This window comes from Aquila chrysaetos, chromosome 1 (assembly GCF_900496995.4).
Source record: "Aquila chrysaetos chrysaetos chromosome 1, bAquChr1.4, whole genome shotgun sequence".
NCBI lineage: Eukaryota > Metazoa > Chordata > Aves > Accipitriformes > Accipitridae > Aquila > Aquila chrysaetos.
This window is the reverse complement of record NC_044004.1, coordinates 19,862,260-19,884,596: the sequence shown is the minus strand read 5'-3', so window position 1 is coordinate 19,884,596 and position 22,337 is coordinate 19,862,260. Positions and strand designations below refer to the sequence as shown.

General features: G+C 41.8%; 1 protein-coding gene across 5 annotated transcripts in view; it reads left to right on the top strand.

Annotated features, from left to right (window-relative positions):
- Window positions 1-22,337, top strand: part of PPARGC1A (PPARG coactivator 1 alpha) — a 377,144-nt gene that overhangs the window by 245,750 nt on the left and 109,057 nt on the right. Inside the window, exon 1 of one of the 5 annotated variants that reach the window (XM_030021167.2) lies at window positions 3,077-3,326. The exons of the other annotated variants lie outside the window; for them this stretch is intronic. Within the exon in view, the coding sequence (XP_029877027.1) occupies window positions 3,306-3,326 (21 nt within the window). The 5' untranslated portion in view covers window positions 3,077-3,305. Of the gene's footprint in view, window positions 1-3,076; window positions 3,327-22,337 lie in introns of those variants that run through there. 5 annotated transcript variants of the gene reach the window in all.

Here is a 22,337-nt window from a genome sequence, read left to right as displayed (position 1 = left end):
GTGGTGCAACACTAAGTGTCTCATATTTTGGGGATAGGCCACTATTTCAGGGTAGAAATAACAGTTACCTGCTGAGGTTATTGTAAGGTTTACGTCCGTAGTGATACAAATGGATAGACTACTGCACTCTAGTCACTTAAAACTTGCTCTTTCTAAACACATCTGTCCAACTTGCCTGCTAAAATATCACTGAAAAGGTAAGAGAAAAGTTTGCAGACATGGCTAGACAAAGTATACTTCTTCCTCAAAATAATAATCATGGTGTTTAGCTATTGTACTTGGTCTAAACAGCCTGCTTTTGTCAACAGTGGGTGTCTGGGACCACATACTGTACCGGGCTGTTGACTGGGAGGCTAGACTCATCTTCTGGCAGGCTGGATACAGGGCAGCCTTACAGCCCATCCAGTACCTTACTCTGAATTTACCTGAGCGCTGGAAAATGGGGCAAAACTTTCCTCCTTGATGCATCCTCCTCCTGCACCAGCCTAAGCCAACACTGGATGGCTGGTGTGCTCCTGGCAGCAGCATCTCACCCCCTCAGTCCCACACTGGTTGCTTTGTCTTGATGTCTCATTTATCTCAGCCCCCATATCCCCCCCATGATAAGTGGCTCCAGACACATGCCTCTTTGATTTGCCCCACAAAGTTTTATCTTCTGTCTTCCCTCCCTCCTTCATGTGTCTTTTGCAGAAAACTGTGCATATCGGGGCTTCTTAACATACAGTGTGGCGGGATGCTTAACTGCCTGCTCTGACGCCGTTCCCTTCCCAGAGGTACAGCGGCAAGTGCCAGTTATCATGTCCTTGTCAGCCAGAGGGTGTCGAATGATAACTAGCTTTCACCCATGCAGCACGGTGCTTCCCAAAGAGCGTGGAACAAGGAATCAGAAACAACTTGGCTTTTCCTTCCTTTGGCTGTGAGGAAATGCCCGCTGTTAGCCCGTGATTTTAAGCTCGCTCTGTGTTGTGGCAGAGCCCAGCTTTACCGATGGTATCGCTCCCGTCAGGTTGTAATAGAGTTATGGTATCTCCTTCCCTTGCGTGGAGTGCCCCATGTTTGTGGGCCGCATGCTCATGTAGTTTACATTTCTTTAACAGCTTTTATGGCGTTGTCGTGTGGAGATAGGTCTGTCTGAAGACAGCCAGAGTTTAGAGCAGTTAAAGCTTTTGAAAGAGATTACCATAATTACAAGAGATCAACATTCAGTGCTTTCTCCGCTCCACCCTCCCTCCCCGCTCAGCCGTTCCCCAGCACAGCTTATCGCGGGGCAGGCTGCAGAGAGGCAGCTCGGAGAAAGTGGCTTTAGGGTGACAGTCACATACGGACGCCGTGCCCAAAGGGTGACGTCGCTGCCTACCTGCGAGACCATCAGGCTTGTTGCTGTATTTCCACCAAAGGCAACTGAATCAGCACTGTGCTTAGTTAGCAATGCTGTTATTGATACTCCTTATCTTCATCTGTTCGTTTGTATTTTAATCAGGACCACATCATTTACGTAATTGTGATTCTTGTTTTGTTTAAGTGGCATTCCCCATAGGATTGCTTAAGAATGCACCTACAGAAATCTTACTTAGCCATCTTCCCTGAGTTACATCCCTTCCAGCACTTGCTAATGTTTTGAGGTAGTAGCGGAAAGTCACGATAGTGAAAAAAGGGTTAAAAGCAAGAAATACAAGTACATCCTGGATAGATGAATCCATTTTTCCACTAATTAATAGCATACTTCTAACAATGGAAAGCTATTAAAACATGAAGGTGTGTTTTGTGAATCACATTTATCAACCACTATACATGCTGAAGTTCCATTATTTATTCTGTATTTTTAACGTAGCGTATGGATTTTTTCATTCAAATGTAGAAAGTAGCAACAAAAAAACCCCATTTTTTTGCCTCCATTTAAGTATATATTCATGCAAAAACGAAAATGTAATAAGAACAGTACATTTTAATGTCAACAGTAACCTTTATATGGTGTTCCTTAGATAAAACTGTGAATATTGGAAAAGGAAAAAGAAAGATAAGTGGTTCCCATATTCATCTTAGTCCAAAATCTATTTTACCCACTGCTGGTTGCTGGCATTGTTTGATGATATGACACAGTAACGGAGGATCAGATTATCAGAAAAGGAGATTCCCAATTTAATAGTTACTTGCAGAAATCAAAGTATTTTTTTCCTTTATCTTAACATCTCGAAAATAAGTAGCTGTTGAATTTCAAATCGTGTAGTCTTCCTGATTTATCATCATATCGTGGATACACTTGGCTGTCTAACATCAGGGAATCCAATAAGTCCTGTCACATAAGAATAAAAGAGAAAATCCTATTGGATAATGGTTTGCGTTCTCCTCTACAGTGATTTATTTCTGTCACAAGACTTAATTTTATCATGAGGCAGATGCTCCATCTATATCAATGCAATACATTCCTGCATTCATTTGTTTCACACCAAAATTGTACCTGATCTATTTTCTGATGCATTTTAGCTTATTTAGTACATGGAGTGATTAGGTGGTGTTTAATCACATGTGTAATTTCCAGTTTTCATAATTCTCAAGCATAATAAAGCGAGGCCCATGTGAAGAAGCATAATATTAAATTAAATTGCAGAGAGTAGCAGTTAGAGATGCAGCTGGTGTTAGCGTTTCGATCTACAGCGTGTCACGGCAGAGCACGTCAAGTGGAATAAGCCGAGCTTACTCAGGTGATCAGGTGATCCGGCCGAGAACAGTGTGCCAAACTTTGCCTTGCATTAATTTCACCCAGGCTATAATGAAAAAAATAGCCATCGCACCTTGTCCTTCGAAATCTGCAGCTCCTCCAAGCGCAGAAAGCCTCTCCAGCAGGTTTTGACGAGAAATGCGTGTCCTATCAACACTTCCCCCCACCCCTCCGTCTGCCACTTAATACAGATTACACTCTCCTGAATAATCATCTTTATTCAGCGGGGCAGCTGAGGTCCACAGGTTGGGATCCTCTGCCAAGTGTCATTACACCGTGGGAGTGGGCTGCAGCTGCTTAGCCGCCCTTATCCGCGCCGCCGCCGGCCGGGAGAGCCGAGCCACCTCCCTGGGACACCGAGCGGTCCCGGGGAACGGCTGTCAGACGCTGAACTGCTCGGTCAGCGGAGGATATATGGGATTCCCGTTTTGACATTCTGCCTGCAGGACCATCTTTTGTCAGCTGCCATTGACAAGTGACAGCAGAGCTGTGACTTCCAGGAAGTTTATTGTCTTCTTCTCCGTCCTTCCTCCACTTCGCTTCTCTTTTTGTAAATAAGCCTTGACCGGCCACCCCTTCCTTCGGTATGGAGCGTGGACGAGTGAAGGTAGGCGCGACATGAAGTTTCCCGAATTTACAATTTCGTGGTAGCGCTGCAAGGGAATGAATAGACGGGGAAAGGGACCGAGTTAATGACAATTCTCTAAACAGCTGTTGTACGATTCAGCTTCACTACTTCAGTTAATTAATCAGCACCTTGCTGGCAACTCTAGGGGAGATACTCGTTAGATACTGGTAGCAAACAGACAATGCTTTCATATCAAATATGTTCAACAACATCTAATACAGCGGTAACTTCCACAAAAAAGGGCAGGGAATACGGAGGCTCGTAAAGGTGCTCACAAAGCAGCATTTAATATCCTGGTAGACATGGATGTGCTACATACAATACTTACTTTTTTATTGCTCTCTGGCTTAAAACACTGCGGACTGACAAATGTAAACTTTCACGTGTTCGTTAGAGGCATTTCTTTAAGATAATATTCCTATATATATGTTTATATAAGTACCGTGTATGAGTGCACATCATATATTGCTGCATTTGTGTATGATTTCAGAAACTATACATTCTAAATGAAACTGCTCTGTATTTTGCTGCAGGATGAAAAATGGGCAAACTTAAATCCTTCATGCAAATATATCTTGCAGAAAGTCAAAATGTGATTAAGATCAAAAAAGTCAGTTGGGAGAGTGCTGAGTCTACACATCAGGTTGGAAAATGGCTGTTGTCTCGAGATTTCCCTCTTTCCTCTTCAGCTTAAAAAGGAGATACTTTGCATCCTACCTACTAAGTCGATAACAGCATTCATATTTTATGAGGAATAATGCACAGAAACCTTAAACCAGTGAAATTACATCTCTACATTTGTAGTATCTTTTATATTTTAGTACAGTCCTAAAATTGCCATTAATGAATGCTAGCTTCAAGTTCAAGACAAAACTGGCTTTAAAAAAAATGTTACAGCCCTGTTATGACAAAAATTTCCTTCTGCCATGCTGATTTACTGGTAAATTGCAATTCAATGCACTGTAGTTCCTTTTCTGAGACCTCTTCTCTTGCTTTATTCACTTTTCTGATTTAACCCTCTTGTAGGGTAGGCAGTAAATTGCAATGAAAATGACAGCGCTTAAGAGACCGAAATATATTTGCTGTCAAATGTTCCATACATGCTCAGTTTAATTTTTCAGTTGACTTTATTGATTTATTAAGAATGATAATAGCCTGCATATCGCTTCATATACATAATTGTCACATAAATCTTCAATATTACTGGCACATAATTGTGTCCACTGTGGAACGTAGTGAACGGGTTTAAATGTTTAATGCGGTGTTGTTTGTGGAGTTCAGCACCAGGTGGTTTTATGGGGTTTGGGGTCATTCTGGGTCTGTCCGAAGCCCTGCGGAGCTGCAGGTAGCGGCATCGCCTCAGGTAGGACTCACTGATGCAGTTGTAGGAGTCGCCAGCGCTCTGGAACAGGGCTCGGAGTTGTATGAAGCAATTTATGTGGACAATTTATCCAGTCTGCTGCTACGTACTGATGTAGACAATTATAGCTCCAGCTCTTTAATGAAACGTACATTATGGTAGAAAGAATATCATAGCTTCTATTATACTCAGGGGAACTATAAAGAGAAATGTCCTTTTTTAAATTAGCTTTACGGCACTGAAGCTTTTATGTATTTACATGCAAGTACACTATTAACCCAAACTACTTGTTTTGAACTCTCTCTGTTGTCAGCTCTGGGGAAGTGACACAGGCTGGTAGAAAAACTTCTTTTGTCCCTACCTTTAAACATTGCTGGCCTTTCATGTTAATGGGGAGCTTGCTAAAACTTCCACTTTGCTGCAGTTGTTCACACGACAGTTAGAGCAGGATGCTTTCTTAATCCTCCCTAATCTGTAGCAAAAACCTCAGATAAAAAAAGGACTTTTGTCTAATCCGGCTTCTCAGGTATGGTTTACTTTAGATTTGAGCTATAAATATCTTTCTTTACTTTGTTCTTCTGTGAAGCAAACTGTTGAAAATGGGGCACGGATTCATTCTTCAGCTGCCCGTTTAAGAAAGAGAGAAAGACCATTTCTAATTCGGAAAAGAGAAAAATAGAGACAAGGCTTTTGCTGTGCGTCCTGCATTTGGTGAACACACCTGGGAGCAAACCATGTTGCAGAGCTGTCTTGTTGCCTTATTAAACCCTGGGCAACCGTGGGCACAGGGCACCCAGCACTGAGTGCTGTCGAGCATCAGGAAGGTTCAACCTCTGTTTTCAAAGGCTGAAGACAGGTTCATCTGCACCTGAAGGAATTGTCTCCATAAACTTTGGTGTTAACATTTCAAAAATATATTATCGCATTCACACTTACTCATTCTTATATGCTAAAAAAAAATATCGCACTATGAAATGGAGAGATGGGGTGGGGGAGAGACTGTATGCTTGGAATGAAATAAAATTAACAGTTTTGCCATTGACTTCCGTCAACTCAATATTTCATCTGCATTTTCTCTATTTATATACTCCACATGTCTCAGATATCCTTAAATCACAGTTGTTTTTCAGTGGCAGGCCAATCCAAACAGAAGTGAACTCAACAGATTTTTTCTTTCATTGCCTGTAATGAAGCTAGATGAAATACCCACTTCACTGCAGTCCAGTTTCTTGAGTGCTGTTTCTTGTCTGAGGATGAGATTTGGAAAGGAGGAATAGTTAAAAAGTGAAGTAAATGCCTGAGAAATGAATTGGAATGACTTGATACAAGGTGGTATAAAATTAATGGACTGTCTGAAGGCTTTCAATTATTCCTGTTTTCTTTTGCAAACTTTCGGGGGATTATAAATGGATATAAGAAAATTGCTGCTCAGAATTTACTTGATATCCAAAACCAGGCTTCAGTGAGACTTTTCGTAAATCATTATACCCTGGTAACAGTGTTACGATCATCTCCATATCCGGATGAGGGCGTCTGTTTAAGGTTGTCACTGAGCTAAAAAGAAAGTACTTTTATGTCATCTACCTGTGTATGGCTTTTGCACATCATTTTCCACACAGCCCCAAATCTTCATCATAGCAATCCCTGGACGTCTTTGTCCAGTCTGAACCAATTTTCCTTTCCTTTGCTTTGAAAATCTACTGAAAAAAAACTCCTTTTGAGAAAAAAAAAGTGTCAGTGCCCTGCAAATACGATAATTCTGAAACCTGTAATGTTTTCCATGTACTTAATGCAGGGGAAAGGTAAAGGGTGGATTTTATAATCCCTTGAAACCATGTGTGTATATCATAGATATAAAATGTATATAAAATTAGAGAGAAAAGGTTGAATTTGGATCTATAGTCATTTGGAGTCAGAGATTAACGATGACAATGTCATCTGGTAATGAGGGGCTAATGGGGCTAAACTTCATCAATTAAATCCTTTCTCTTTTATAGATTCATAGATTATAATGCCAGAAGGGAATACTGTGATAATCTAGTCTGACCACGTCTTATAACATATACTATCAAACTTCCCTGAAATAATTCTTGTTTGAACAAGAGCATTTATTTCAGAAATAGAGCATCCAGTCTTGATTTAAAATTGCCGTGATTGGAAATGCCTGAGAAACCTTGATAAATTGTCGGAATGGTTAATTATATCTCTCTGTTAAAGGGGCACACCTTCTCCCTCCTCTGAGTTTTTCTCTCTTCAGGGGGACCTGGAGAAGCGGGGTCTTTGTGTGCTGTGGACATGGTGTGGCATAGGTCGCCGGGGGGTTCCTCATCCTCAGACGAGCACTTCCACGTCGTGGGGAGAGCAGGGGGTGAGCCGGAGCCTGCTGAGGTGGGTACAGGTGTGTGCCTCACCCCGCGTCTCAAGGGCAGAGGCAGCAGGCACAGGCTTGGTCAGCTCAGGGGCACTCCCCGTGGGCATCCTTGCAGCGCTCTGCAGCACGAGGGATCCGGGCTTTCCCCGTGGGCATCCTTGCAGCGCTCTGCAGCACGAGGGATGCGGGCTTTCCCTGTCGGCTACCTGGAGCAGGGAGCAGTCTGTGTCCTGTGCAGTTTTTAGTGTCCTGAGCCTTCCTGTGCTTTGGTAGGGAGCGACTAGTTCAAGCATACCTTTTATTTGGGGACATCGGCTGTCCCTGAATATTGGGAAGTGTTGCTATCAACTAAGTACCAGCCAGTGAGTTGTTCCTTAGTGTAACGGACACAATTTGCATCCTGGGACTTACCTATGCTTTATGGCAAAACTTTCTTGGAGCAGATACTGTTCAGAGTTGCTTTAGTTGACTGTCTTTCTCTCTCCTGCCATACTGTCTGTCTCCGCTACTCTCCTCTTTGCTTTGAGAACCAGTTTTACAGTGGGAGATAGAGCAGGGATGGAGTGGAGAGATGCTGCCTGAGTCCAGAGGGACTTACGTGCCTGCGCTGCTTCATTCCTAGCCCAGTCACTTCCTCGCTGTCTCCTCCTTGCACTTTCTCCCAGCAGTTTCCCTGCCAAGTGGCATCATTAGGATGTGGCTGGGGTGCAGTGAGCACTCAATAGTAGTTAGCAGGGAGCACTGAGAAGAGAAGGAATGGGCAAACTAGCTCCACGACATGCTCAGCCCGGTCCTCAACTCAGCTGCTTTTGCCAGCCGCTTCTTTGGAGGAGGAAGAAACGAGATGCGTTTCAGGGTCCTGCTGGAAGTGAAGAAGGGCATGTGAGTGCAGGGAGTGAATCATGGATGTAGCTAAGCTTTGTCCTCCATCGTAAGCCTTTCACCTCAGCCCAGCCCATGCCTGAGCTGGCCCCAGCCCCAGCGTGTTCCTGCTGTGGGGATGCAGTGCCCATTTAAAAAGTGCTCATCTAGAAAATGGAAGTAGAAAGATTTTCTGAGAGACCCGGAAGAAAAATTACTTTAGTTAGTAATTAATGGTATTTGTACATGTCTAGCGTTTTAATATCATGCAAGGTTTTGCATCCACTGGAAAGTCCTGTGCTACTGATTCAGATGTCTTGCAAATGAGGGACATAAAAATAACAGGAATCACATGTGGGAATCTGAGATGCTGGGATGAAGAACCTGGCTCTCCAGATCAAGAAGCACATTTCTTACTAGTATTACCTTCCTAGATTTTTGTGTGGCTCATCTCAGTGTCTCTCCATGTTCTGCACATTTTCTGCAAGGAGAAGATCTTCTGTATTGAGCAGAGTATTTTTCCTGTAAAATTTCATGACAAATAGTTGTTACTTTTCCAATCGGGGAAACTTCAGAAATACATTTAATTAGCAGACTGATAGCATTGTGAATGTACTCTCTATGGGATCAAGATTCTTCATTTCATTCAGTGAGAAACAGAGACCTTCCGTTTGGCGGCTGAAGACTCTCAGTTCAGTCCGGCAAGGGTTGGCCCATCAGACAACAGTCTGCCATTGAGTTTTTCCTGAGAAGAGGAATTCTGAGGGAATAAGGATTGCTTCTGGGTAGGAGTTAGGGCAGCCCTCAAAACTGGTCAAATGAGGATTTTCAGTTTACAGTATAAGCCAAATGAACGTTTATGTTTTTTTTCTGTAAGCTGAAAAGTCCTGAGTATCTCAGGAGAAGTTTATGGCCTTTCATCATCTTCATTGATCAGGATCAGCATTAATCAGGTAAATTAATCAGAAAACGCCTTTGCCTCTCACCATCACAAAGCAAAGCTCCTCCTGTCCTGTCCCCTAGCATTTTTATTAGACTTTTTTTGGCTGAGAACAAAAGTTAGAGAACCCAGAAGTGCCAGGCATCCACAGCTCCCGGGTGAGACTGGTCCTGCAGCAAATGTTTCCCAAAGAGCCTCTCATGTCGGCGGTACCTACGCAGCTCCGAGGAGTCAGCATCACCAAAACACTGGCCTGTGAACCTCCGCTGTTCCTGAAATGCCTAGTGCTGCTCCTCAGTAGGAGCTCCGTCTCCAGAGAGGCCAGCTGTGCTCCTGCTACTCTGAAATGGCAGATAAATGGGGTTTTTGAAGGCAGATGGCAGTTTCTTATGGATAATGTAGTATTCCAGTAATTACTGTAGGAAAATGATGTAACCTAATGTGTATTAGTTCTGCTACTATAATCTAATATGTATTAATATTGTGGCAGTACTATACTGTTTAATGGTTGCATTAATACATACGCTGCGGATATTACGGATATACTTGCATTTATATCGCGCACTTTACTGCAATATTTACAACAGTATTACTTTCAAAATTATGGACAAAGTTGCCTGATTTCATGGGTGGGTCCTACCACAAATAGTACATTTCATGGCTTGTTATAGATTATTAGGAAAGTCATATGTGGGAATCATTTATATAGCTTAAGTAGTTATCAATACAAATTTTATGAACAATAAAAACAAACACCAGTCTCTCAGCAGTAAAGCTATTAGGATACATATTGTAGCATTTGTATTGAGGCTTCTGACCACTTTTTTTTTTCCTGGGTATCAAGTTCAGTAGGTTGTGAGAGGGCTCAGATGCTGAAAACCAGACTGGGTTTCATGAAGACCCGGGCAGGATTGCACAAGTACCTTCTTGCCAACAAAAACAGACCAAAACGTGAAAGAAAATAGTCCTTTTAAGTTATGTCCACAAATACCATTATAAATACAACCCATGATTAGTGCATTGTACTTCATATACTATACGTATAGTATGTTGTTACAGCTCTCTGCCCAACTCTCCGTGAAATAAAGCAGTCCAAAGCCTCTCAAATATTAGGGTCTTTGGCTTGATTTGTCACGTGCCTGTAAGTCTTTGATTTCCAGTTCTTCAGCCATGAAGATACTCATTACACAGACTCCTGTGAGTCCTCCCCTGCTAGCAGCCGCTTCAGATACGAGTGGTACTGAAGTAACGGTCCAGCCTGTGATACGGAGAGGCCTCCATTTTGCTTACTCACAATTTCAGAGGCTTAAAATGAACTGCACTGGGAGGAAACAAATCCATCCATAATTCTTATTGCTATTTTCTGATCTCTCAGTTTATTTTTCTGTTATCTAGAACTATATTGCATATTTTAGGCTATAACACTGGCAGGATCTGTTTAAAGACAATTAAAATGCAAAATTTAAGGTTGCATGGGAGTATAATTTTGTATGATTTACTGTCTGGCTTTTGCCAAGCACTCCACTGTCACTAGCATAACATTTGGTAAATAACTGAATTTAAGGAGTGTGCTAGCCAGAAGGTATTATCCACACCAATCTTTTTTTCTTTATCTGCTTTGAACAAGCTGTTTCATATATTGGAAATTTGTTAACAAACAGAATAAGGCTTATACAAAAGGACTCAGCATTTAACATTTTCACACGCTACTGAAATGTTAAACTTCAAAGATTTTTTCTTCTGATTGCTAAGCCTTAATTAAAACAGATTGCAAAATACTAAGTGTACGGTGAGAGATTTGCGGGAGATATTTGGAATCAGAACATCTCAGCGATGGTTTAGTTACATTTTCTTCTGACCTCTGAGCACAAACGTTACCCCAGCTGAGGCTCTGAGAGTAAATCCTGATAGCATTAAAGTCAGTAGCAAATTCACTCAATCTCTGGAAAATAGGCCCTACAATTACAGACTTAAGAAGCTCAATCTATTTACTTTGTCCAAGAGGAGGATGTGAGATGATGGGATGACGGTCTACAAGGTATTACCTGAAGACGATACCTTCGATAGCAGATATCTCCTTAATCTAGGCGAAAAAGACGAGCTGAGATGCCAGGGTTAAAAGATGATCCCAACAAATTCAGAGGAGAATTTGGCCGCACTTCCTCATGAGTCGCATCGCTAGCTTCTGCGGCGAGTTGCTTGGGAGCGGGATGCGTTGCCTGCTGGGAGCTTTTAAGTCAGATTACAGCTTCAGAGCCCTGTTTCCCCGGGGGGGTGGAGGACCCTGCTGGGACCCTGGTGCCAGGACCCCTGGTGCCAGGACCTGTGGAAAGTCTCCCTGCACTAAGTGCAATGAGAAGTTTGCTCCCAAAGAGTTTTAGCAGTTTGGGCCTTGCAGCTTACAGCCCTGTCAAGTCTCACCCAGGCAGTGCCGTTCCCATCAGCTGCACCGTGGATGTGTGGGTACGTGTCGCACATGCTAGTGACAAAAGGAGCGACGGGGAGTAGCCGGGAAATCAAACTTAAAAAGCCTATGGGTGATACCAACCTATCCTAGGCTGCCAAAAGCTTGATGGTCCCAACAACTGCCTGTTGTAGAATTATCAGGGGCCAGCAGACAGCAGCTACCACACTTTGCTGAGTGGCTTTCTTGCTTCTGCAAGAAAGAAATTAGAATTTCCTCCCCAAGACTTGCTTGGAGGGTGTGGGAGTTAGAGCTTTCCATCCAGTCCCTCACCATCCTTCCCTGCTGAGAAACGTGCTGTCCGCCCCATGCCCCACCGGGAACGTGGGGGCCAGGCTCCCCACACTGTTTCTCCTGTGTTACCTGGGATTCCATGTGGCTCACCAGGACTGCAGCAGGAATGGGATGAGGGGAAGTTATCCTGGCATACAGCCTCATTTGAAGTAAAAAATGGTTTTCTGCAATGACACAGGTTATTACTCAGAAGATAAAGTGGAAGGAGGATTAAGATTCGGTCATAATTGCATGTTTGGTATTGTGTGTGCTGTACACAGGAGGATGATGTACCTAAATTATGTATCCCCAAAGTCTCCCTGACAAATACTCCATGAGAGTCTCCGAGAGACAAAAAATCAAAACCAAACTCAGTGTCTTCTAAACTTGCTGTTAAAAGACCAATCCTGTAAGTGCTATTTTGTTAAAAATAGTTCTGGGGTATTTCATCGAGCCGTGTTTTCTCAGACCTTTGGGTTCTTTGCAACAGGCTTTAGTTCTGAGGACTTACGTCAAAAAGTCACTGTATTTAAAGGCTAATTGATGTGGATAGCTGTAAGGAAAACTATTGTGAATACCCCTGTTCTTTTTCTTATCCAAGCGCTATTCATCTCATGTAAATGTTTCAGAAGCATTTTTACTCTGCCTTAAGGCATTTCAATTAATGCTCAGATACATGCTGGTAAAAGCTTTACCTTATGGTTGTTTACTCTGAATTCCCTAGTATTCAGCAGCAGGTTTAGGACATCAATAGGTAGCGATGACTAACATGAAAAAGTGAATTAAATCTTTTTCTCTTGAGAGACCTCACATTTTCCACATTGTTTTAGGAAGGCTGTGTTCCCTCCTTACTGGCAGAGATAGGTGTCTCTTACGGGGGCTGAACAGGGTTTCCCACAGGAGCATTACCGAGCCTGTAGCTTGACAGTGGTCATGCCCAAAATGAAATCTACATTTTAATGACATTATGATTATCATTAAAACTGGGGACAAGACTGTTCATAGCTCATCCTGATGCACCAAGGCATTGCAGTAATATTTATGATACGCGGGAGTATTTAGAAAATGGCTGTGATACCCTGCAAGTGGAGGTTGCAGCTGACAGCACTGACCTGACAGACGTAAAGCTCCTGGTTAATATAGTTTAAATTGACTTTTACTTATTGCAATTATTCAGTGCTGAAACTGTACAATTAATTGTAAATCCCTTGGATTACTCCCTTCCTTCTCTAAAAGGGAAGAAAAAAACTTTTCATGGCCTTGTAGGTTTCTGCTGTTTATTTTAATACTTAAAAGATCACTTTAAAATGACATGACATGCATTGATGGCTTTCATGTGATATGAAAAGTTGGTTTTATCATTGATTCCTTTTAATATGTTAAGAGTAATATTTATCCAGTTTGAATTTGTGGAGCCAAGTCTCTTCTAGTTGACGGGAGAAGAGGCTTTGGGTGTGCAGCACTGTGGAGTTTAAATGATGTGTTCACAGGCAGAGGGAGAATTTTCTGTCATACTGCTGTAATATTGCAGTATTACTGTAATAATACTACTGTATATTTCTGTAATACTGATATTTTTACATAAATTCTTCCAATAATACCAGGGTCAGTCTTCCCCGCAAGCAATCCAGTAGTTTGACTAACACTTCTAACCGTGGGACAATCTGAAAAGGTTGGTGGTACTTAAAAGTAGATAAAAGAGTGTGAGAAAAATCTGAAGCCCAAGCAAACATATTTTAATGATTTTCTGCAATGGTTTCACAGTCTCTTGATGTTCTCCAGTTGTCTTTTTTCTGCTTTCTAGTCTAATGTGCTAGTTCTAGGCTGAAGTAGATGCTACTGATTTGCAAGTGGTATCATTTTGTTAGTAGAATAATAATATACACGTATATAATATATTGCTGAGCAAGACCCAGATCTGGAAAGAGAGGAAGAGAAATTCATCATGATACCTGTGAAAGAACATGTTTTGTGAACCTAAGGAAAATATCTAGATTATATCTCACCCTCCTGATATAGGCACATGGTGAACCAGTCCTCCTGAAGTAAATACCTACATTGTGAATAAGAGAGGTCCACCTAATTTAGGTTCCTAATCCGTAATTAATTAGACTCCTAATCCAGATCTCCCTCTCTTTAGGCTTTCAAAGACACCTGCTTTTCTTTGTTGATTACTGAGGCAATTTCCACCCTCATCTCCGTAAACATGACGGAGTAGGTTGAGCAATAGTGGTGAGGAAAGCCTGGAAACTGGAGTGACTGGGAGCAATAGGATGAAATGTGATTTAAAATATGGAGGATGGAAATTGTGCAGAAGTGTGTGTGTATGGATTTATGATGGAAAGGGGAGACTTTTTGGAAGCAGCATAAAGAAGAAAAAGGGAGCATTTCCACACTCAGATTGCACAAGGCTGTTCATAACTGTCACTCATACGGCACTCACTTCAGTGAAGCTACTGCTTGATAATTTTATTGTGATGCGTATTTTCAGTGGAACTTTTAAGACCTAATCAGTGTTCCTGGACCATTGAAAGTTTAAAGGCAGAAAACTTTCTCAAAAAATGTCTATACTAGAGCTAACTGAGTTCTGCAGAACAGCAGTGGCTTCAAAACTTAACTCCAAAAGTCTGGTTCCTGCCTGGATACCAGTTCGCTGGGAATCCAGTTAGTTAATAAAAAATGTACAACATTTTCTTTTGCCTAAGTTGCAGCAGCTATTTAAATATCAAACTGTTATTCTGGGTAATCAAACAATGGAAAAGTTGTTTGTGTGTACTGCATTATTGTTAATTAATTTACATCCAGAAGTACTTTGAATGTATATGCAGACATACATTAATCATGTTTTAAAGGCGAATGTGGGAAGAGCAAAGCTTGTAAGAGTAGCCATGTAGATGTAGAAACCGTTAATGTTTCCGATGCCCTGTGGTAGGAAGAAATATATTAAAAATTGATTTTTGGTTTCTGCCTTTTTCTTGGTAACATTTACAATAAAGGGTATAGCAGAAAGTAGCCTTTAAATTGATATTTCAAAGCTTTTTATGTTTGGGATATGTTTTTCCGTATTGTTAATGGGTTTATATAGCAGAGTAAAAAGGTCAGCTTCTGAATATGACGGTTTTATTCTTCTATTAAAAAAAAGAGATGAGTTTAGCATTCATGAATTATTTAAATATCAACCAAAATATTTGGCACACTGCTACAGTAAGCGGTATTCGTAAAACAAGGCTCAGAGAGTGTGCCGTCCTTTGAATGTAACATGAATGCAGTGCAAGAGGGTGTATAGCATTAACTCACTCTCAGCTTGTAGCAAGGTGTTGCTTGCTGCTGTACCTGCACACTGTGTGCGGTGAGTGATGAGACGTGTATTTATGGTACTTTCACTGCCGTGATTCAATCTTCACCCGTTTACACTTTTATAATTGAAGAGCCTCTCTTCATCCAAGAAAACCGAACTATGATGCGTTTCATAGCTTCTCCCGGTTCACAGCCACACTGTATTAAGCAAGCAGCCCTGTCAGATTGTTTTCTTTTAATAAGATGCTTTGGAAAATAGCAGTCCTTCCCAGGCTTTAAGATATGTCTGAAACGCGACTCTGAGGAACCGCAGCAGTATGGAGTTGCTCTAGACACAGTCTCATTAATCAAATGCTGGCTCTAATACTTTTTTTTTAAACTTTTGCAAATAACATGCATTTTTGAATAATTTCATAAAAGTACTGTTGTCAGGTGGTAAGATTTACAGTGTTTTGTTCTAATTCAGCAGAACTCTTCAGGGATATGGTTCTGTGGGTTTTTTTACAAGTATTTTTTAAACCTTCAATACAGTCATAATGTTTTGAAGTGCTAATTGCCAAACCTCCTAAAGTGTATAAAGAATGACATTTCATGCAGCATCATTGATCATATTTTTAGGGAGTCCGTTGATGGATTAATAAACCATTGTAACCTTCTGTGCTAAAAAAATGTTGATAATAAATGGACTGTAATCTAAAAAGCCTACTGCTAAATGAATTGAAGTTGCAGCAGTAACTGAAAAACGGAATAATTATAATAGCACGGTGACGAAACCCTAATGTGGAAGCTTACTTTCCCAGTTCAGTCTTTGCAAAGAGCTGCTCATGGAGGTCAGGAGCACGTTGTCCTCTGGCCATCCCCACCGCTCGACTTGCCAGTGGGGCAGTCCAGGCAGGTGGCAGTGGGTCTGGGCAGCCCATCTGACCTGGAAAGAGCCTTTCTACAAATATTTACTGAAAATGTGATAACTCTGATGCCATTCAGTGCACTGTGGTAAAATGTTTAGTGCCTTTTTAATGTTGGCATAGCAGCTGTAATACATGAAAAGTGAAAATTTACACGGTAGGTGAAATAATATATAAAGAGTAATAAGTAATTTAAAATCAAGCATTGAACATAAAGGTGTCATTTAACACTGGTTTATATTTTTATAAACTTAGAGGTTTGTTCCTTGTAGTTTGATTACTACAAAAACAGATGGATTCATTTTAATGTATTTAAAAGTGATGAAAATAACTCATTCTTAATTGCATTTATATTTAATTAATATAAGTCAGGTAGCAGGTTTAAGACAGAGAAAGAGGATTACGATACAGGCTTTTAGTGCACGCAGGCTAGGGTCGAGTCAACTTTCTCCTCAAGCTGTAACCTGCTAGGACATTTCCCCCGCTTTTACCTCCCAGCTCGTGTCTCATCAGCCATGCAAGGGGTATTTTTGGAAGGGGTTTCCAGCTATTGTTCTCACACAGGGCATACAACCCTGGTGGGTTGTCTGTGAGATGCTGTATCCCCATATTAAATGCCTCAAACACCCAGCCTTCCCATGACAGTTCTGCCTCTGCCTTATTTTTCACACTTATTTTTCATGTTTTTAAAAAATAGCGTTATGCTGTAGAGTGCTATTGCTAGTGTAATCCAGTGTCAGCACATGATGTAGCATCGCCAAAATAACTGGACCCTTTATCTATACACATATATGTGTACACATGTACATATACATATTCATGTGTATATAAAGGTTTTGCATTGTGCTCCCACCCTGTACTGCCATCAGACAAGCCTACCCACCATACCCACGTCAGTCCTTCTTTACCACATTGTGCTGTGAGAAAGGGCCAGATCCTGCTGATACCACTCTCCTACTACACTGGTCTCCATAGCACCACTCTTCTCCATCCTGCCACGGAGGATTTTGGACTGGCTGGGATGAACGCAGGTCAGTGGGATACAGCCTGTGGGTGACCCTGTGGCAGGTGATGGTACTGACCATGAATGTACGTAGTGACTGCAGATAGAGAGCAGCCTTTTTCGAACTGGGACTTCCCTGTGAAAAGAAGGACACAGGGCAAACCGTTATTTTTACACCCTTTCTTTTATCGTAATTGATGTTTCCATCTTATTCTTCTGTTCCTCTAAGTTATGACATTGTGTCCAAAACAACATTATGATATTCCCTCAAAATGTCATGGCATGAATGAGTAATTTCTGGTGAGTGAATCCCCAAAGGGACAATTTGAACTCTCTCTGCTCCTGCTATTGAATCCCATTCAATTAAACGTGGAAATCCACAGTCAGTTAAATGTGGAAGAGGAAAGCTTCACGGGATCTTCCCTGAAAGGCAGCTGTTAGCGGTGGGAAAACATTGAAGTCAGCACTCTTTAGTGGTGTTTCTTTTGTGAGACATACATTAAAAGAGCTGAAATCTCTTGAGATGCTTCTGATAAGCACTGATATTAAATGCCACGGTCCTATCATGCTTCTTTAAAGGTGAGCATTATTAATAGAGCACTGTGTCTTTCCATTGTGCTTCAGCTGTCTTAATTCTTTGGTTTCTCTCGGTTACTTTGCCGACTGCTGTGTCCAATGTACCTACTTTCTCAAATCAGAGCAGCTATCTCTCGGTGCAGAAGTAGCTCTCCCCTTCTTCACTTAGAAAGAAAAAAACTCTCCCACTTGCACGTTAGATGGCTTTGGTTACTTTAGTATCTATTCTGTATTAAAGAATTAATTCGGTGGTGGTGGTGCTATTATTATTATTAACATTGTTATTATCATTATCATCATCATTGCCATCATCATCCTCCTGGGACCTGGTGGTGGCCAGCTGTACTGCAAGCCTTTTACCTTAGAACTTTTCTGGAAGGTGTCTGTGTTTTGCTTTTCTGTGGCTGAAGCCTGTACATCATTTCTAAGCCCTGCTTCATCTTTATCAAAGCTGGCATAATCCCAGCCAGCCTCCACACAGAGCTTTCATACGCACAACGTTCGCAACAATCCTCATTTTCAGACTCTCAGCATGCTAAATAGGGACTTCTTTTGTGGTTTCTTCTGCGTTGCTTCCTCTAGATCTCTGCTCCGACCGCTGCAGTTGTCTGCGCTGTGCTCCAATTGCTTCAACATAAGCCTTGCAAAGAACCCGTTAAGGCTTGGTAGAGCACTTTACTTGAGTTTAAAATGCTATCGATGATTGAAATTATTGGTTCATTGTTCAGCATTTCCACATGTAATCAATAATAGTTCTTGTTTTCAAACAAAACTGCAAAGTAACCCTGCCATTGTCTCATTTATAGTGGGCTGTGGAAAATCTGTAGTGAAGTACACTTCAGCTGAAAAATGGAGATTATTAAAAGAACAGTATGCTCGGTTCAGTGCTAGTTGCCAGCTTGTGTTTAGCCATGAACACCTCAAACTTCCATGTATTCTGTTCCCATAAAGCATTCCCTGAAGTCTCTGTATCAAGTAGATAAGTGCCAGTATTATCATTTTGATAAATTATAATTTATCAAAAACTTCGGCTGAGAGAAACCTTCTTCAACCTTAGATTTCAGTTTTCCAAGGGTAGGCCAAAGTCAGGGCAAGTGTTTCAGTTACTCAACTAAACCCTCCTTACTTCCCACGGTAGCAAATTAAATAGTGGTGCTTTACATCGATAGAGCACGCACTTTCTTTCGCCTGAGAGAATGTGTGTTGGGGAAGGTTGCATTTACGTTCAATTAAGGCAGAAATGTTTCATGCTTACAGGTGGATATTTTCATCTGGGTGGAGTTTGCTGAGTTATTGAAATGTATGTGAAATTTTACTGTGTAGTGAGAATGCAGTTCTCTTCAAACAAAGAAAAGGGTGCATGAAATTTTAGTATAGGCGGTTGGCTTTATCTTTAAGGAACACTGAAATGGACATCAAAAAATACAGTAATGTAGCGGGTTTAAAAAAAAAAAAACACAGCAAGGAGAAGCACGCGAATTTGTGTGACAAGCAATTTCATAGCAAAAACTTTGCAAGAAAAAATTATGTATGTCCAATACTGATAAGACGTTGTTAGTGTACATTTTCAGATGTGGTTCTCTTAGTATTCCACCCATCCACAACAGCACTCCAAGAATAGTAAGCACAGTCCCCCGTCCTCTCTCCATGAAAGGAGAATATATATAGGGCATGAAACAAAACTTCAGTACACAGAACTGCCACTGCAAAGTTAAGGACCTGACATTGAAAGGAATTTGTAAAATTCCCTTCCCTGGCTCATCTCTCCACTGACAAGCTCTGTCCTGCTGCGTGCCATTTCACTTTCCAATGGGGTATGTATTCACTGTCTCTTCTTTTTCAGCGCTGCTAGAGCCGGTCAGCAGTGAGTAAAAATGTATCTATCTAAAGCAGCCACTGACACCTACCCATCTTAAATTAATATGCTGGGCACAGTGTATTCAAATTTTAGCAAAGGTGCTTTTTATTACAGAGCTTTGAGTTCCCTGCCTGAGATGCAGCTGTTGGCAAGGGGCAGCAGAAATACAAGTCAGGCACATAGTCGGTGGCATGAAAGAGAGAAGAGCTGGGCCTCGGACTTGTTTCTGATGGCAGCACGTCCTGAGCAGCTGCAGTGTGTTTCAGCCGAGCTGTGGCCTGCCGTTATTCAGGGCTCCTTCCAACAGCACCAGTCTGAGAGAAGTCACGGTAAAATATTAGCTCTCTGCATAGTTGCTTTTTTTCCCCCTGAAATAACAATCCAGCCTTCTTCTTGCACAAGTTATTTCTCAAATCTTTTAAAGAACAGCCCTTAATAACAGGCATTTGCATGTAGGTAGACACAGTGATTTTGAGAAGGGTTTTCCTGAGCGTTTATTTTAGACATAGGCTTAGTTATGACATTCTCATGTGACATTCCTGGAGGCTTGATATTTGTGATCTTCACATAGTAATAATGTTCACTGTGGTAGGTAAAACGTAGCTATGATAATTACGCCTTACTGATGTTTGATGACAGGATGTTGTTTCTTTCTGTTTCCAAATAAAATCATGAAGAAAGAAAAGAAGAGCAGTACCCTGCTGCCAGAGAGGGAAGGAGCACCTGGCATGACCCACGCTGGCTGTGGCGAAGAGGCCAGCCCATGGCTGCTGCTTCTTTGCTGAGAATGGATTTTTGTGCTGAACGTGCTGTCAAGAGCCTGCCGAAAAACCTGGGAGCCCCCATTTCTGTGACAGCAGGCCCTATATCTATAAAGCATGCAATATGCAGACAGATGTGGGGGATCGGTGACAGCATCATTCTTTTTATGGTCTTCATATGCGTAGAAAAAGGCAGGGCAGAAAACTAATTACTTTTCATTTAATGACTTCTTGATGTTGGGGGCTTATAGGATCATAGAAGCAAAAAGCGTTAAAATCCCATGGACTGAAACCATCACTTCTTTATGGCCTGCCCTTTCATACCAACACCATTCAGAGATGTTATATACAAGTAAATATATATACAGAGCCACCTCTCCCTTCCCCTCACAGAAATGGCATTTCATTTTATTGAGATGTAGATAAATGTGCAGGGGGAGAGTATTCTGTTTTTTCAGGCCCTTCCTTAATACTATTAAATAATAGTGTAATTAAAGGCTCCAGCAATTTGCCATCTCTTTTCACATAGAATTACTTCAGATGTCTGGCATACACACTCACCCTGTTGTTCAAAGCCATTACAGTCCATACAGTCAATAATCTGCAAATTAAAAATTCAATAAGTAGACGCATTAAAAATTGCATGGTTCCAATTCAGTCCATACTCCCGATTCAGGCTGCTTAGTGCTGGAAAGGCTGTTTCTGAGAAGCAGGAGATGGTGCCACCGTTGCAGGGTGCCTCAGTCCATCCCCAACGCGTGCCAACCATGTCGTAGCTGCAGAACAAGGGCTTGCTTGCAGGCTGTAGTGAATCTATAGCTATTATATGACTAGAGAACATAATAAATGGGCATAAGTGGTGATTTCTGTCCTAAAACCAAGGTATCCAAGTAGGCTGGCATGCTGGTAAGGTTGGTGCTGGTCCATGCATAAACCTAAGGGGAAGCTCATGTTTTACTGAGTTATCAACAGCCCAGCCTGGATGTTCCTGAAGCAGGCTTCCCTGCTAAGGCTGCTCCAGCCCAGCCTCCCTCGATCTCCATCGGGAAGTGGTGCGGCTGAAAGCCGTCCATTCTGAGAATCACTCAATAGTGATTATTGAAGGAGACTGATGTTAAGTCTCCATAGACTCTCTTCTGTTTGTTTGTTTGTTTTAATTCAGCCTGTTGTTATGGGTTGGGGGGAGAGAGGTGGGAAGGTTGCAAACCGTCATGCTTAATGTTCTTGATTGCAGTTGTTCTGCTGGTGTTTCAAGACCCGGTTTCTAGTGGGGGATTTTTGTATGAAAGCCCAAACCATCAGTCTTGCAAATGTTGCTTTTCAGTAAGTAGTCCTCACTAGCGAGAGGCCACGGTAATTCAAAATTTTCATTTTCAAAACATCTCTGAGCTTACCCCTGGTGGGAAAAGCTTGTCACCTTTGCAACAGTCAGGTTGTTAACACTGAGTGCAGCGAAGGTAGTTTTCCTTTCAAACAAAATACGTGACTAAGAACTAGCTAATATGCCTTGGCTACACTCTGGGAGCTCCGCGTTGTGCGCAGTCTTTGGGAGCAGTTCTGTAGGCACGAGTTGCTTGCCCCATTTTAAAGGACATTTATAGCTGGCAAAATGATCGCTCCCCAAAAACAGAAGACTATGTTTGTGAAGGGCCTTCTGTCTTTACTAGGGTTCCTGTTCTACCCACCAGAAATGCTATTTTCCACAGTTTTATCCAACCCCACCTTTTTCCCTGATGTGAAAGGAGCTTCTTCACTGCAGCAATTGTGTCTCCTTTGAATCCCTGTCAGTCTATGCCTTTTACGCAAGAGATGCCATCAGACTGCACAGCATGCTTGGGAAGATGTAAAGCCCCAGATGGCTGTGCCCAGCACAGGCTTGACTTGACAGCAAAGGTAAAAAAAATAACAAAACACCAAAGCTACCAGATGACATTAGTTTTAATCATGAATGATCAATGCAAAAATATTTTAGACCTTTACTCACACATGATATTAAGGGCAGTTTTATCTCTAATTCTGATTGATCAGCACGGTGTTACACAAATGCTTTATATGTCCCTTTTATCTCTGGTGAAACATTTATAGGGTGATTTATTTTTTCTTCTCTCTCCATTGTGGCAAAAGGCAGAAAGACCACAAAACATGAATTTCCTTCTGGTGCTGGGATGTAGGGGGCAAGGCAGTCACAAGGCCAGTGACAGAGGGGACTGCGCCCTGCACTTGGAGGGGCAGGGACCCTTGCCGGGCATGGGAGCAGAGACTCTGTGTGCCGTACCTGGGTTTCTGTCCCAGGTCTACAGGATGATGAGCAGGTTAGGGGA